Source organism: Adiantum capillus-veneris, chromosome 18 (assembly GCF_014529385.1).
Source record: "Adiantum capillus-veneris isolate H3 chromosome 18, ASM1452938v2, whole genome shotgun sequence".
In the NCBI taxonomy this organism is placed as follows: domain Eukaryota; kingdom Viridiplantae; phylum Streptophyta; class Polypodiopsida; order Polypodiales; family Pteridaceae; genus Adiantum; species Adiantum capillus-veneris.
In genome coordinates, this window is record NC_140948.1 from 14,084,619 (window position 1) to 14,098,228 (window position 13,610).

General features: G+C 40.0%; 1 protein-coding gene across 1 annotated transcript in view; it reads right to left on the reverse strand.

Annotated features, from left to right (window-relative positions):
* Positions 1-6,444: 6,444 nt before the first annotated feature.
* The window catches only part of LOC147435252 (uncharacterized), an 89,678-nt gene continuing 82,512 nt past the window's right edge, over positions 6,445-13,610 (reverse strand). The window contains exon 6 of the mRNA XM_086488339.1: positions 6,445-7,621. Within this exon, the coding sequence (XP_086344465.1) occupies positions 7,313-7,621 (309 nt within the window). The 3' untranslated portion in view covers positions 6,445-7,312. The remainder of the gene's footprint in view (positions 7,622-13,610) is intronic.

Sequence of the window (13,610 nt, forward strand, 5' to 3'; positions counted from 1 at the left end):
TGTCCTTTTCACATATTGGTCTAGGGGTGATATAAGCACCCTGGCTTACAGGTTGGTGTACCTTGTCTCTTAACCTGGTGAGGCCCACTGTGTGGGTGGCTATGCTTGATAGTGTGTGGCACTAATGGTTGTATGGTATAACACTTATGGTTAGGCTATGGTATTTGATCCGGCTACTGTTTTTCGGTTCTGAGTAGCTCTGCGTAAGTAGCTCACTGTTTTTTTTAAAAAAAGGTAGCACCTAAGGTATTGGGGTGTTTTGTATTTGTTGATGTCGCCTGGCTTGTTAGAACACTATTTTGAAGATTCATAAAGTGGTGAGATGTCCTACTGTTCATTAAAAAAATTGGGGGATAGGAGGTTCTGTCCTGGTTGCTTACTGTTGTTGGATTTTTTGATGTTACTAGCTGTCTACATAGTGCTGTTTCCTCTAACATGATATAGGTCGCGTAGTGTTAAACTGGCTCTCCTAAAATGGAGTACCATACCAGGAAGGTTTTTTTGGCTAATAAATCATGATGGTAGAAATGTATTACTCCTTGGTTTGAGAACCCATGCGTTAATGTTGTTTCTAAGAAAACCTGCTGTATGACAACAAATTTGGCGCATGATGATGCCTGTTAGAACTCTGCCAATAAATCTCTATAATGCTTTTATATGTTGTTTTGTTGGGGTGTTACATTACACCTTTTGGCATTCACAAGTTAGGGTATAGTTTATGAAAATAGCCCCAAAGGGTGACTGTTCTTTATGCTTCATGGTTCGACCTTCATTCTGGTTGAATATCGCGTTTATATTAGGGGGTTGCCACTTGGTATGCTAATTAGTAAGGCACAAGATTTTTTTTGAAACTAGGAGGAGTGAAATTAGTGTATTTTTTCCATTTGGCATACAAGCTTAGGGAGGTTGGATTCCATAAACCCTAATGAGCATATACTATTTAAAGTCTGTCCTGATAATAGAAACAAGTTTGATACTCTTAAACTATTAATGGGTTTTTTTAGATATCTAAAGTTTTTTGTTACTTTATAGCTTCATGTGCTTAAAAAGCAAGAGAAAGTGGAGCTTGACTAATCCGGCAAAGTAAAACTCAAAAGACTGATGAGCTGTTATAGGGGATAAGACACTTGGATCAGAAGGGGTAGTGGCCTTTTGATCAAAATAATATGTATGCTATTATGATGATAAGGATATCAAAAAATATAATCTTTGGGATAATAAAACGTTTTTACATAAAATCTAGAACACATGAGTACTTTGGACAATGCTTTTAAGTTAAAAAAGTTGTAAGATGGACATGGATAACAACTAGTATAGTCCATTGATACCTGTAAAACACATCCAAGGCTAACGTATCTGTTGTCTTCTTTGGATGGATGTAGGTAAGGACCCCATCTTATCTTGGAAGTTTTTTGGCTTAAAGCAATTGTCTACACATGATACACTTACATCTACTGCTGGGGAAGTACTTCTCATATCTTTATACTGGAATGAGGTATCATTCTTATAAGCATTCTACAAAGATAATTCTAAGACTGAGTTTTTTTTGTACTTATCATTACTCTTTCTTTGAAGCCAGCTGTCTTTTGAATGCTAAAGTTCAATTATGTTTTATTATTTAAGTAAAAACAGCTCCACACACACACACACACACACACACACACAAACTTTTGAACTCCGCTCATGTCCTCTCGTCCATCATCTCTTTGCTTTTCTTCAATAAGTAGAAGCCATTCACAAGTATTCCTCCCATTCTTTGTCATGCTCATGGAATGATCATATGACGGATCCCTATTTTCTCCATTAAGCAATCAATGTCAATCACCAACTTTCATGAATACTTATAGTATTCTTTTCCAAACAACACTCATGAATGTTTGCATGATGTATAAATAACCTGATCAATATCAACTTTGGATTATCCTGTATAAATCTTTGGCTATGATACTAAGTATGCAAGAATTATACAATTTACACTCTCATGATTATTTTAATATCCATAAGAGTGCACAAGCAATAACATAGGGGAGAAGTTCTCAACCCTTGACCTAACACGGAGTTTAAAGCACGAGCCAAACTTTATTGGGTACCCTAGTGGCTAGTGCTATCTCTGGATGTGTATGAATGGAAGTTTACTCGAAAGAAATGATCAAGTGGAGGGTGAATATATGTGTACTTTGTATTGCAAGAATAAACACAGAGAGAAAAGTGGAGGGTGAAATAGAGTGCATAGATGACATAAGAGGATCACAAAAGAGAATCTTTCAATTGTCCATTTAAATAAAACAGATAAGCCATGCATTTATACTATAAAAAACAAAGTATACCATAACGTTAAGATCACAAATGACTAAGTAGAAGAACTGGACCTTGTGTAGGGATAAGTGGTCCATCTATCCACATCTGTTTCTATTATAAACAAAGAGAATTTCTCTTGGTCGAAAGAGAGATAGAACACCTTTAACTTACATAATCTAAACATAAGCCAAAGCCACTTCATCTCCCTCCATGAAGCCGAGCACTTAAAGAATTACAAATACTAGTAGGTGATACGATAACAACACCAACCATATCAGTTCAGGCTCCATGCCTCTTCAATGTCACACTAGGTATTTAGACCCAAGCCAAGGCAAGATCCCTGACACGTTAGCCGTGTAGGTCATTCAACTCGTGATGCACTAACCATATAAATGAGCCTTAAAAAAAGGATCTAGGCTCCATCCTTTTGTCTAAGACTAAGCGATGTAGGTGGCATAATCTTATATTGACGCTGTTATGAGAAACATAGCACATGAGTCCAACTATATCATATCATCTTGTATATGCATAAAATAATCATTTCCAAGGTAATCAAGATGCAGAAGGTCTTTACCCTTACACATGTGACATAATCCATCAACAAATCTTGAAGTAGAAAATTATAGGCAAAACTGCCAAGAGAAAAGGCTCTCCGAATCTCAAACTGATCCTTGATTTCCTAGCCTTTAACTGAACAAAGGTTTAGAAAAATCTCAAATCACTTCTCTAACCTAGTTCCATTGATAATTAAATCTCTAGCTGTCTACCTGAGTTTTTCAACTCCTATCTGCTCCAAAGCATTCCCACCTTTTCCTAGATTAATGCTTGAAGTGTGCAACAAGGTCTAAAACTCCTTTGAATAATCCAATCCAAAACCATCACCATAATCCAAATCTTCATCACATAGGGGAGCACCCCACCCTACTCTAAGTGATGCACATTCATCCTGCAAAACCAATTTAGCTCGTTTCATAGCTTTGAAAATTTTGGCAATACAACCATTTTACAGAAAAAATCAAGATCCACTCCAATTTCCATAACCAAAAAAATCACCCACCATAACTTTATCGTACTTGCTGCAATCGAGTCTTACCATAATCCAAGCAAAATCTTGCAAGCAGAGAAAAACTCGAGCAAATATCTATGGTTGTGTTATAAAATTTTCATAGAACCATACAAGTTATATCAAACCAAAATTTGCCATAACCTTTTAGGGCACCTCACATGAGGATTTCACATCTTAACCACACAGGATCACAGTATACTTACTAATTTTGAAAAATTGGACAAAGTCCCCTTTGTGCGTAGTGCAATATCTCAAAAAATACCATAACCCACGTCTTAAGGATGACTATGAAACTTGTATACAATAGAAGAAAGCATAATTTGGGTACCACCATATCTAAGCCCAAGGTAGTAGGCATAAAGGTTGGATTTGTGCCAAAGATGTGGGTTACAGAATATAGATATGTGAAAGGGGGGAATAGTGAAAGTAACAAGGATCAAAAGGTGATTTCTTGTTTTTTAAGTTATATTCTACAAGAAAGCTAATATTAGTCTTGCTTTTGCATACAAATAATCTCATGTGGTGAAATTTTTGACAAGTTTATTGTGTAGAACGGTACATTCATGGGATGTGCTTTTGACAGTTGCAAATATTCTACCCTTGGGGACTACCTAAAAGATCTAAATTCCTTGATGTTTCTTCTGCTCCATTTGTATCCTCTAGGTACAATGCCTTTAAAAAAGTTTCTTAAAAAAGAGATAAGTAATCTTAATGTAATTTTAATTTCATTGATAAGAACCAAAAATAGTTTGCTATCTTTTCATGCTATCCTTTTTAGCTTGTGTGTGAAAAAAATTGTGTTCTAGTTTTAAACTTGCTTATAATGTTAAGATATGTCCTTATGGATGATAATGAGTGTATGCTTTTTGTAATCAATTTTTGGATTAAAGTGGTATCTCCAAGGCATATATACCTAAGATACACGAGTGTTTGGCAATGGTACAATTGAGATACTTTTGATATCTCTCTCTCCATTTAGCAGCTTCATCACATTAGCAACACGTGTGTCAAAGCAACATGCCCAATTGTGTCCAAAAAAGCATGTAAATCTAGTGTCAACAATTCCCCATGGATATAATTGTCCAAGATGTTTAGTGCCACTTAAATGGCACTAAACATCTTAAGTGGCTTAAGGTTTGCTTCACTCTCCGAATGCTTGAAACCTAAGCTGTGTATAAATTTTCTCTTTTGTGAAACTTTATATTGAATATCTCGCCTCATAATGCATACATAAATAAGGTAGCCACTAGTATGCTAATGAAGAGTGAATCAAAGTAAACAACATAATGAAGAACTAGGTTCAAACCTATCCACAATAGTAGAAATAGGCTTACAATTCTCAATACTAAATCTACGAAGCAATGTCTCAAAGTACTTTGTCTAACGCTTCATTGCACGACATAAATTATACATATAAATTTTGATGCAAAAGACCCAAATTTTTTACCGACTCTACTAACCCAATAATAGGCATTGATTGCACATGTGAGAATATTCTTGCTAGGGACATTTTCAAGATAAGTAAACATGATTCCTAAATTTACAATATGTGCATCATTAACAAATAGTTAATGTGATGTAATGTATTTGATATTCCCGCCAGGGACATTTTCAAGAGAAGTGAACAAACGATAAGATGTAATGTGCGAGTAATGTGCTTGGTTGTACCACTATCAAAATACCAAACATGATCCCCAGATTTACAAGATGTGCATCATTTACAAATGAGTCGCATCGAAACTATGCACTAAAAGCTAGTTCTACATGTTGCACAACATTTTTTTGAATCTGCATTCAAAGAAGCATCTAGAATGGCACATTTGGCTTTTTCTTTACATGCAACACTATAGAGACAAGACATGAGGACACACAACTGCGACTTCTACTGACACTGCCAACAACTCCTGCACACGAGATCGTTGACATTGTCTCGTCATGGGTTGCCCTAGCCTCCTGTGGAACCGAGGCTCTGACGGGATCTCTTCCTGGCAAGAAGATTGATCTGAAGGGAGAAGGAACCGGATCGGGGCTGCCCTATGATGAACATGAATCGGCTCCTCTCATATGCTTGCACCATGATGGAGGTGCTCTGCATCTGTCAGATCATAGCGCCTCCATGCATGTGCACTCACAAGGAGAAAACACTAGGCATGCTGTGGAAAATGCTAGCCTGATCCCTTACTTCCCATGAGGAAAATGTTGGGTTGAGTGCTATCAAAAACGCTGGGCAGATCTGCCCCTCCAACCCATTGCCCATGCTAGGGCTACCCTCTTGGGGCGGCCTCCTACCTCCAATTCACTGCACACAACTACTCTCTAAAGGTGCCCATCCCTTGCCTATATACCCGACATATACCAAGTCGGCTAGCCAACAGCCAGCCCTCACGACGTGGGAAACTATAGGAAAATAGGTGTAAAATAGGAAAAATGGCAATAGAGGCTCTGTGGGCTGTAGGGATAAATACCCCCAGCTTGCAGGAGCCTAAATGGCCATGGAACTGAGCCAAAACCCAAAACCCAAGGCTAACCATGGCTAGATACGATCCGTCATGAGAGACACCTCAACTGGCCGAGCACAGCCACAAAATTGCCCTCGTTCCCTAATCTACTCCTGGGAGATTTCGGAGCTACCGTCGGATAGGAAAATGAACTCTACCACCTACAACCTACAGTCTACCAACCTACGGTCTACAAGAAACCTGCTGTTTGGCATCTCCCCAGTGTGCAAAATGAGTTGGTAGGCATTACAAAGGTCTCGGCCAAGCACCTCCTTGTACTCCAAGAAGAAACTCAGAGTCAAACCATCCTCCCCTTGGAAACTACCCCTCGAGAGTGCCCTGAGGGCCCCTTGTAGCTCCTTAGTCTGGAGGAGGTGCTCAAGCTCCTGCATTTTCCCTTCAAATTGACCCTTAAAAAGAATAAGGTTCGAAACGAGTTTCTTCTTCAATGTCCACATCTTTCCTTTGTCAATGTCCACATCATGACAACTCTCCATAACATTCTTCTTCTTCAGTGTTGTTATCAAGACACTCGAAGAGCCTCATATATAGGCATATACATTGTGTGGTACATACTGGGTAGATAGAGAATAATAAAGGTCCTTACTATTGCTTGGATATTCTTCATTTACATTATACAAACTTAATGAAGGGAAAAACTGATTTCATACAAACCACCAAGGCTCAACTGCAATTTTTAATATGGCACTAGTTAGGTTTGTGGAGTACCTTGAGCCATTCTTTTAAAAGCATTTTGAGGAGATGCTAGTTTATCGCAAATGCTCTTTTGATGAGATTCAAAACGGAGTTCATGTCCTTCTGTCTTGCATTAGAATTTTGCCTATTTGTTGTAGCCTAGAACATAGCATTTTCTCTCATTTGTGCATTTGAAATTGAACTTGCTATTTCTTAACCAAGTAGGCTTACCAAAGTTTTGAGTGTCAAACAGATTGCATAAAATGAGTTAATGGCTCCCTTTTGCCAAAAAAAGAAAAAAAGAAAAAAGAAAAAAAAGAGAACAAGCATAAGAAATGTTAATAATATTAAGATGGCCAACCAAAAAATAAGAAAGTGTATTTTTTGGATATGAAAGAGAGAGAGGGGGGACGATAAAGAAATGAGTGAAAAAGTAAAGAGAATTTTCAATTTCAAGATTTAACAATAAAGAGGAAACAATGATCTGAATATCCACCATTGCCTTCTCTCCAAAGCTAAAAGTAAAGAGAATGGTCACGTTAAAGAGGAAATAATAATTTGAAGGTATGCACCTAAACCCATCATTGCCTTATCTCCAAAGCTCTAAGGCCTTTGCCACTGGCAGGCCAAAAAACAATGAACAAAAAGAAAACAAACGCTACAGGGTCAATTGGGAAGGAGCAAGAGCAAGAAGGGTAGAGGAGAAGATGAAGAAGAAAAAGGAAGGAGAGAGAGGGAGAGAGGGAGGGTGGAACTACTTCTCTTTGACTCGATAGAAATTTCTCATCAAGATAAGTGTAGGGCGACGCTCTCCCTCTTGCTTGCTTTTGGAGAGTCCCGAGCTCCTCATTTGCTCAAAGTCCCATGACTCGCTTGGACGACTATGTAGTAAAGTTGATTGATAATCCGACATGGCCTCGAAGTTAAATGGTGTCACCTTTAAGGCAACCTTGCTGCCATGCAACATCCCTTGAGTGTCTACAATTGGCTCCTGCTCCATAATCCACAGTTCACATGTTTTTTCCTCCCGATTCACATACCGTTCCGCTTCCATGACTTGTTCCTGCACAACAGTAGTAGAGCTTAAAACTGAATGAAGTTTGAATGCAATGAACGACTTACGGTATCCTCAAGTTTGTTGAACTTCTGTTTTCACACAATAAATGAGAGGGAACACGAAGAGAAGAATTTTTTTTGTAAGTATTTTCTTTATTTTCTTAAACTGAAAAACTTGATTTGGTTATAATAGATTGTGATTCTTTCTTTGAAGTGATAGGAAGGAGATGGGCTGAATGATGAGCGAGGGTATGTCAATATTAATTCTTACATTTTGAAATTGTAATGCAGTTATTTTGTGTTATGCTTCCGTCACACGGCAACAAGCTTTCAACTATAATATTAACAATGGTAAGGACAGGTCTTGTGAAATTTAACTTTGCAAGAAAAATCCAAGAGACTATCATCAACTTTGTATATGAATCTTCCCAATTGAAAAATTATATAATAGGACATGTGTTCTTGTGTTTATGGAACCATGATTGATTAGACATACTTCTATCCCTAGGTGGGAAAATATGAATGGCCATTGACATGCTTGAAAAGCATGAAGGACTATATCTTCTTACCTTCTTGGAAGAGAGTGCTAGATCGACACAAGTGTATGGAACGAATCTACCTTAGGCGCACACAGTAAAACATGCATGACGACTTGCATTGAGTGCTATTAGGTATTTTACTCAAAAAGAGCTTTCATTTGATTCCCATATTGATGTTTTTGTTATCACTTTTCCGTCGATTCTAGTATGTTCTAGAAGCTTCTAGTCAAGGGCTAGAATAAAAATAAACAAGTGTCGAGACACTTGTTACATGTGTAAGGACACTTGCCAAAGTCAAAAGATAATTCACTTTTTTTCCCTTTTCACAAAAGGCAAGACACCTGTGCCAAGGCATTTGACACTTGTAAGGACACTTGTCAAAGATAATTTATCTTCTTAGACAAGTGGCAAGACACTTGTGGTAATGCTCCCACATAACCTCCTTTTTCAAGAGCAAGTTCATTGATAAAAACAACCCCTTTTCCCTCATTTTAGAGATCGCCTCATTGCTGAAATTACTCTCTAAAGCTCAACCAAGAAGCCTCTGCACCACCACATGCTACCTCTCTCTTTCCCTTTAGCTCTACATGCTACCTCTCTTTCTCATTCGAGCTTATGTGAAGACATTCGAGCAGGTGTTGTTGAAGTGATTGCATGAAGGAGAACACAAGGTGATTCCATGCTGAATTTTCAGTCTATACACTTGAAATTATGGAGGAATGAACATATTCCTGTGAAGGGGCCCGGCTGTTCCGGATCAAGGCCGTGTCACTCTCTACCTTCTCTCTCTATCTCTCTAATCTGTCTCTCTCAATCTTTCAAGTTATCCATATCTCTAGGTATCTATTATGCTAGATCTCTACATATATATGTCCCTCTCTAGGTATCTATTATGCTAGATCTCTACATATATATGTCCCTCTCTCTCAAGCTCTAACCGAAGATTGGTATTTATCCTTTGTGCAAAGTGTTAATTGGCAGTAATAAGCCTCTATGATCTTTTTTTTTTTTTTGGGAAAAGTCAGGGCTGTATATTACTGAGTACAATATAATCCCCAGCGGATGCCAAAATAGCCTATCATGTGGGGTGTACAAGCTGAATGTAAGGATGAGAGCCACTATAGTGACAACTCGACTAGAACAATCTCATGGTGGTTGGTGTGATGAGTGGAGGAGAAACCACCGAGGGGGGGCATAATGCCATGTAATCTGGCCACCTGTAAGTGTGAAGAAGAGTGGGGATCGCGCCCAACGCCGAAGGAAGGCAAATCGACGAGCCTCGGCTGCTCGAGATGTACTTGAGGAAGAATCTCACTGCCAAATCAGGGTGTGAATGATGTCTAGCCAAATGGCAGTGAGGGTATCCTGAAGGAGCTGTGGAGCCGCACTGAGAATGTGAAGACAACGAGCTCTCCAAACATTCCATAGTGTAATGCTAGTGATGACTGAAAAAACTTCATCACGTGTCTGAGGATCCCCCTGCCAAGCAATCTGTGGTAACATAGCCCAAGTCCCTTGCCGATAACCAGTCGAGGTAAGCATAAGAGCTGGATCTGTGTCTGAGCCCTCGTAGAAAAGATGCGGTCCGGGCATCGGCATCAACCATGAGATAGATCCCCAAGTGAGAAATCCATGCTTGAACACCCGCGCTGCTAAGTAAAAAGCAAACTGCTAGCCACACTACATGAGAAGTTGAGCATGACCAAAGACAGTGTGCAGGTGCCTCTATGATCTATCTGATCAAGGACGAGTTTTCGAGACCTCCATGATCTATTTGCTCAGTCTTCAACTCAAGATCTCTTACTGAAGAGGGAAATGGAATAACAAATTTGAGAGAGAGAGAGAAGAGAAGAAGAAGAAGAAGAAGAAGAAGAAGAGAGTTTTAACGTCTACGAAAGGCCATGTTGACCTATGAGACACATTACATACAATAATGCCCATGCCATGTAGATTTGTGCATGAACTTAAAAAAAAAAAAGAATTCTAGTAGATAAAAGCATAGAACAAAATTGGACAATGGGGCATCTACAAATGTGATATCCTCGACGGATGCTTTGTATATAGGGGTTTCGAAAATGCATCTTAACCCTAGCATGCTCTATGTATGCAAAATATGCTTTCTATTATAAAAAACTACTCCCCAACTTAGGATATGCTAGGATTAACGATAAATATATGGGAGAGGGAGAGGGAGAGGGTGAGATTGGCGCTCTGAGTAGAGTTGAGGAGTCGTCCAACGATCCCTCTTGGTCTCTCCTGTCTCTCTTATAGCATGATTGTGTTGTAGGTCTGCATCCTTTTTTGGGGTGTACATCATCAAGAATGGTATACTTGATGTGGATGATTTGGAGGCACAACCTAGGGGTTTCACAATCTCTTGGCTTTTGTGAGCTGCTCTACAGGAGGTTTTTACAACAAATGCTTTATAATAATTAGATACACAACATTGGACTTGGTGGTTTTCACTACATCGCCTATGGTGGACAAAGCTTTGGTAGATTTGTGAAGACTCCATGACAATCCAGATAGCTACATTTCACCGCTTGACGAGCCCTATGCATTGGCACAATTGAATTTTTCTTCTGATAACTAAATAAAATTAGGGTTTTCAATAGCAAATTAGGGCTTTTGCAAAAAATTTCAGCATGTGTAAAATTGATGTTTTTTAAAGCTCTTATTATTTGTGTGGAGATAGCAGGTAATAGGAGTGAGAAACATGCATGTGAAAGCATTTGGAAGCGACATCGGCTAAGCAATCAGTTTGATATTTTTTCAATTATTGACGATAAGAACCATGAATTTTGTTTTGTTTTATGAAATTTGAATGAATTCAAGACAAATGATGATTATGATTATGATGATCTTGAGTGTGCAATCGACATCCAAGCATAATCCAACGTCCTTTTATAGGCATTCACTATTTGACTGGCCATATGACATATTTTCGGATGCACACGAGGTGTCTGAGGCTAGCTTATCTGGTTTATGCACATGGTCATCATTGCACAAGAATGCATGACTGAATGATCACTCGTCTGATTTTAATTGTTTAAATGTTAAAAGTGTGGATATTTTTTAAAATTAATTTCCTTCTTTGCTATATACTACAATCGAGGACAATTGCTTTCATTTTAAAAGGCGGTATGTGATGGGTTTTAGGGTTGGGTTTTTGTGTCGAGGTCATAGATACATTTGATCACTGCGTTCATTTGGCCGATCACAGACTCTCTTTCCCTAGAAAGGTGGTCCATGCCAATCTCATTGTCAGAGCCGGAATCCGCTATGCCGTCTCCTCTTTTATGTCTTGTACTTGCATCTGTAAGCATCCGTGTTGTAGTTATGGAATGAGAGATATTTCTGGATTCTCGAAATGACCCTCAAATTTTGAACTAACTTGATTGAGTTTTGCAGATTCCAATCGAGGGGCCTAGAGTCTAAACCCTAGCAGAAGAAGACTTACCAACTTACTGAAGCCGGCCGAGGGACCTAAAACCTAAAGTGGGTTAGGAATTAAAATCCTAACTGTAGGAGGCTACAATGTCGCAGGCTGGACAAACAGTTAGTTGCAATTGTGGGCTGGTACCAAACGTACTGTACGTGGTGTATATGTACGTACTGTACGTTGTTCCGTACAGGAAAAATTTTTATGTATGTAAAAACACGTACTCTTGTAAAAAAGCCGCGAAGTACTAAATTTTCTAGGACATTTCCAATAAAAAACAAGAGAGAAGCCGACAACTTATAGAGACATTCAAAGACATGTTTTACAAGACAACCACATACTGTGTAACTACTGCAAGAGACCTAGAATTTTTTTTAAAAACAGCATCACACGGACCCAAAAAAAAAAAAAAAACACCATACAGATTGTTCCGTACGGAACGTCCGCACAGTACGGAACCGAGCCGTACGTATGTGTTGATCCAACCTTGAGTTGGGCTGGTGTGAGTCCACACTGAACGAACTTTTGCCTGGGCAGTGACACGTGCTAGACATACGGGAGGCGTTCTATCGGACACGGAGCCAGACCATCACGACCACAATTTTGAGACAGTCTTAGCTAGATTAGATATTTGTGAGCCATTGGTGGCTCTTATGGTTGTATATATTCATAGCCGTTTGGGGTTGTGGATCATCCACTTTGTATGGTTTAGCGTCTAGTCTCGAGTCCTGAGTCTAGAGTTCTGCATGCCACGGACACTCTCCCTGCACATTGGAGCCTCGACACCCTCATTGTACCTTGAGTCCTGAGCTTGGAGCTGTGTGTGTTGCCAGCCAGAGTTGTATGGTTCTTTGAGCTTGTCGAGTTCCATTGAGTTGAGTATGCAGTTGTGTTTTGAGTCGTATCGTGTCTCGAGTCATATTCCACTTCTGTGTGTTTGAGTCATGTTCCTGTGTGATGTTTCTTCTGTTGGAGTGAGGTTTCATGCATACTGCACTGAGGAGCACCCACTCTAGAGAGCACGACACCTTTTCCTTGCTACAGGTGCTCTCATTTTTGGCACGCCGGTTGGACCTCAATTGAAGTCTCACCCTGTTGCACCTGCAGGTCGAGGAGCTAGCTGATTAAGATTAGCTTCTTGTCTATGTTTAGATTAAGTTCTCGTCTATATTGGTATGAGATCTCATGTCTAATTTGGTCTCGTCAAGCTTCCCTCGACCAGCTTGGTCTAGTCTCTGGTTCTGGTCTAGTTGTCTCTCGTCCAGGGTCTAGTCACTTGTCCTGGCCTAGCTATCTCTCGTCCAGGTCTAGCGAGGTCTCGTCCAGGTCTAGCCAAGTCTCGTCCAGGTTTGGGGGAGCCTAGTCGAGTGTTCAGTCAGTCCATGCCCCGAAGCTTGGGTGGAGGACTCTTGGTTCCTGTATGACACATACAAGGCAGTCAAAGGAGCGACAAAGTCCACTACTAAGTCCTCTTAAGTTCTATCACAGAAAGCGTCAACCATTTGTGCCAAGTAGAAGTCCACCAGCCCCATTACCCTTACCCTCTTCAACCAATCCACCTCCCCGCTCACCGTTCTCTAGCAAAGTGCTCGACTAGTGTATTACAGCAAGCCCTTGAGCACCACCAGGCTCCTGCACAAACGGCCATGGAGGAGCTCACAAGTGTCCTGGCTAAGGTAAATATAAAGTTTCCAACTTTCAGGGGGCCCTCTCCACAGAGGATGCAGATGACCATGCTAGGAGATTTATCTCCCTCTACAGGGGTCGTGGGTTCAACAGAGAAGACGCTTACCTAGTGCTCTTCCAATCAACATTGGATGGCTTAGCCGATAAATGGTATAGTCAGTTTGCTGATAACCATTTTGCGAATTGGGCTACATTAAGACGGGAGTTCAGTGAAGCCTTTAGACCATAGTTACCCGGAACGCGGAACGGGAACGGCAACGGGATCCCCGCAGAACGGGGGAACGGCTAGGGGTCCGGAACGGGAACGTCGCGGAACGGGAGGTATAAAA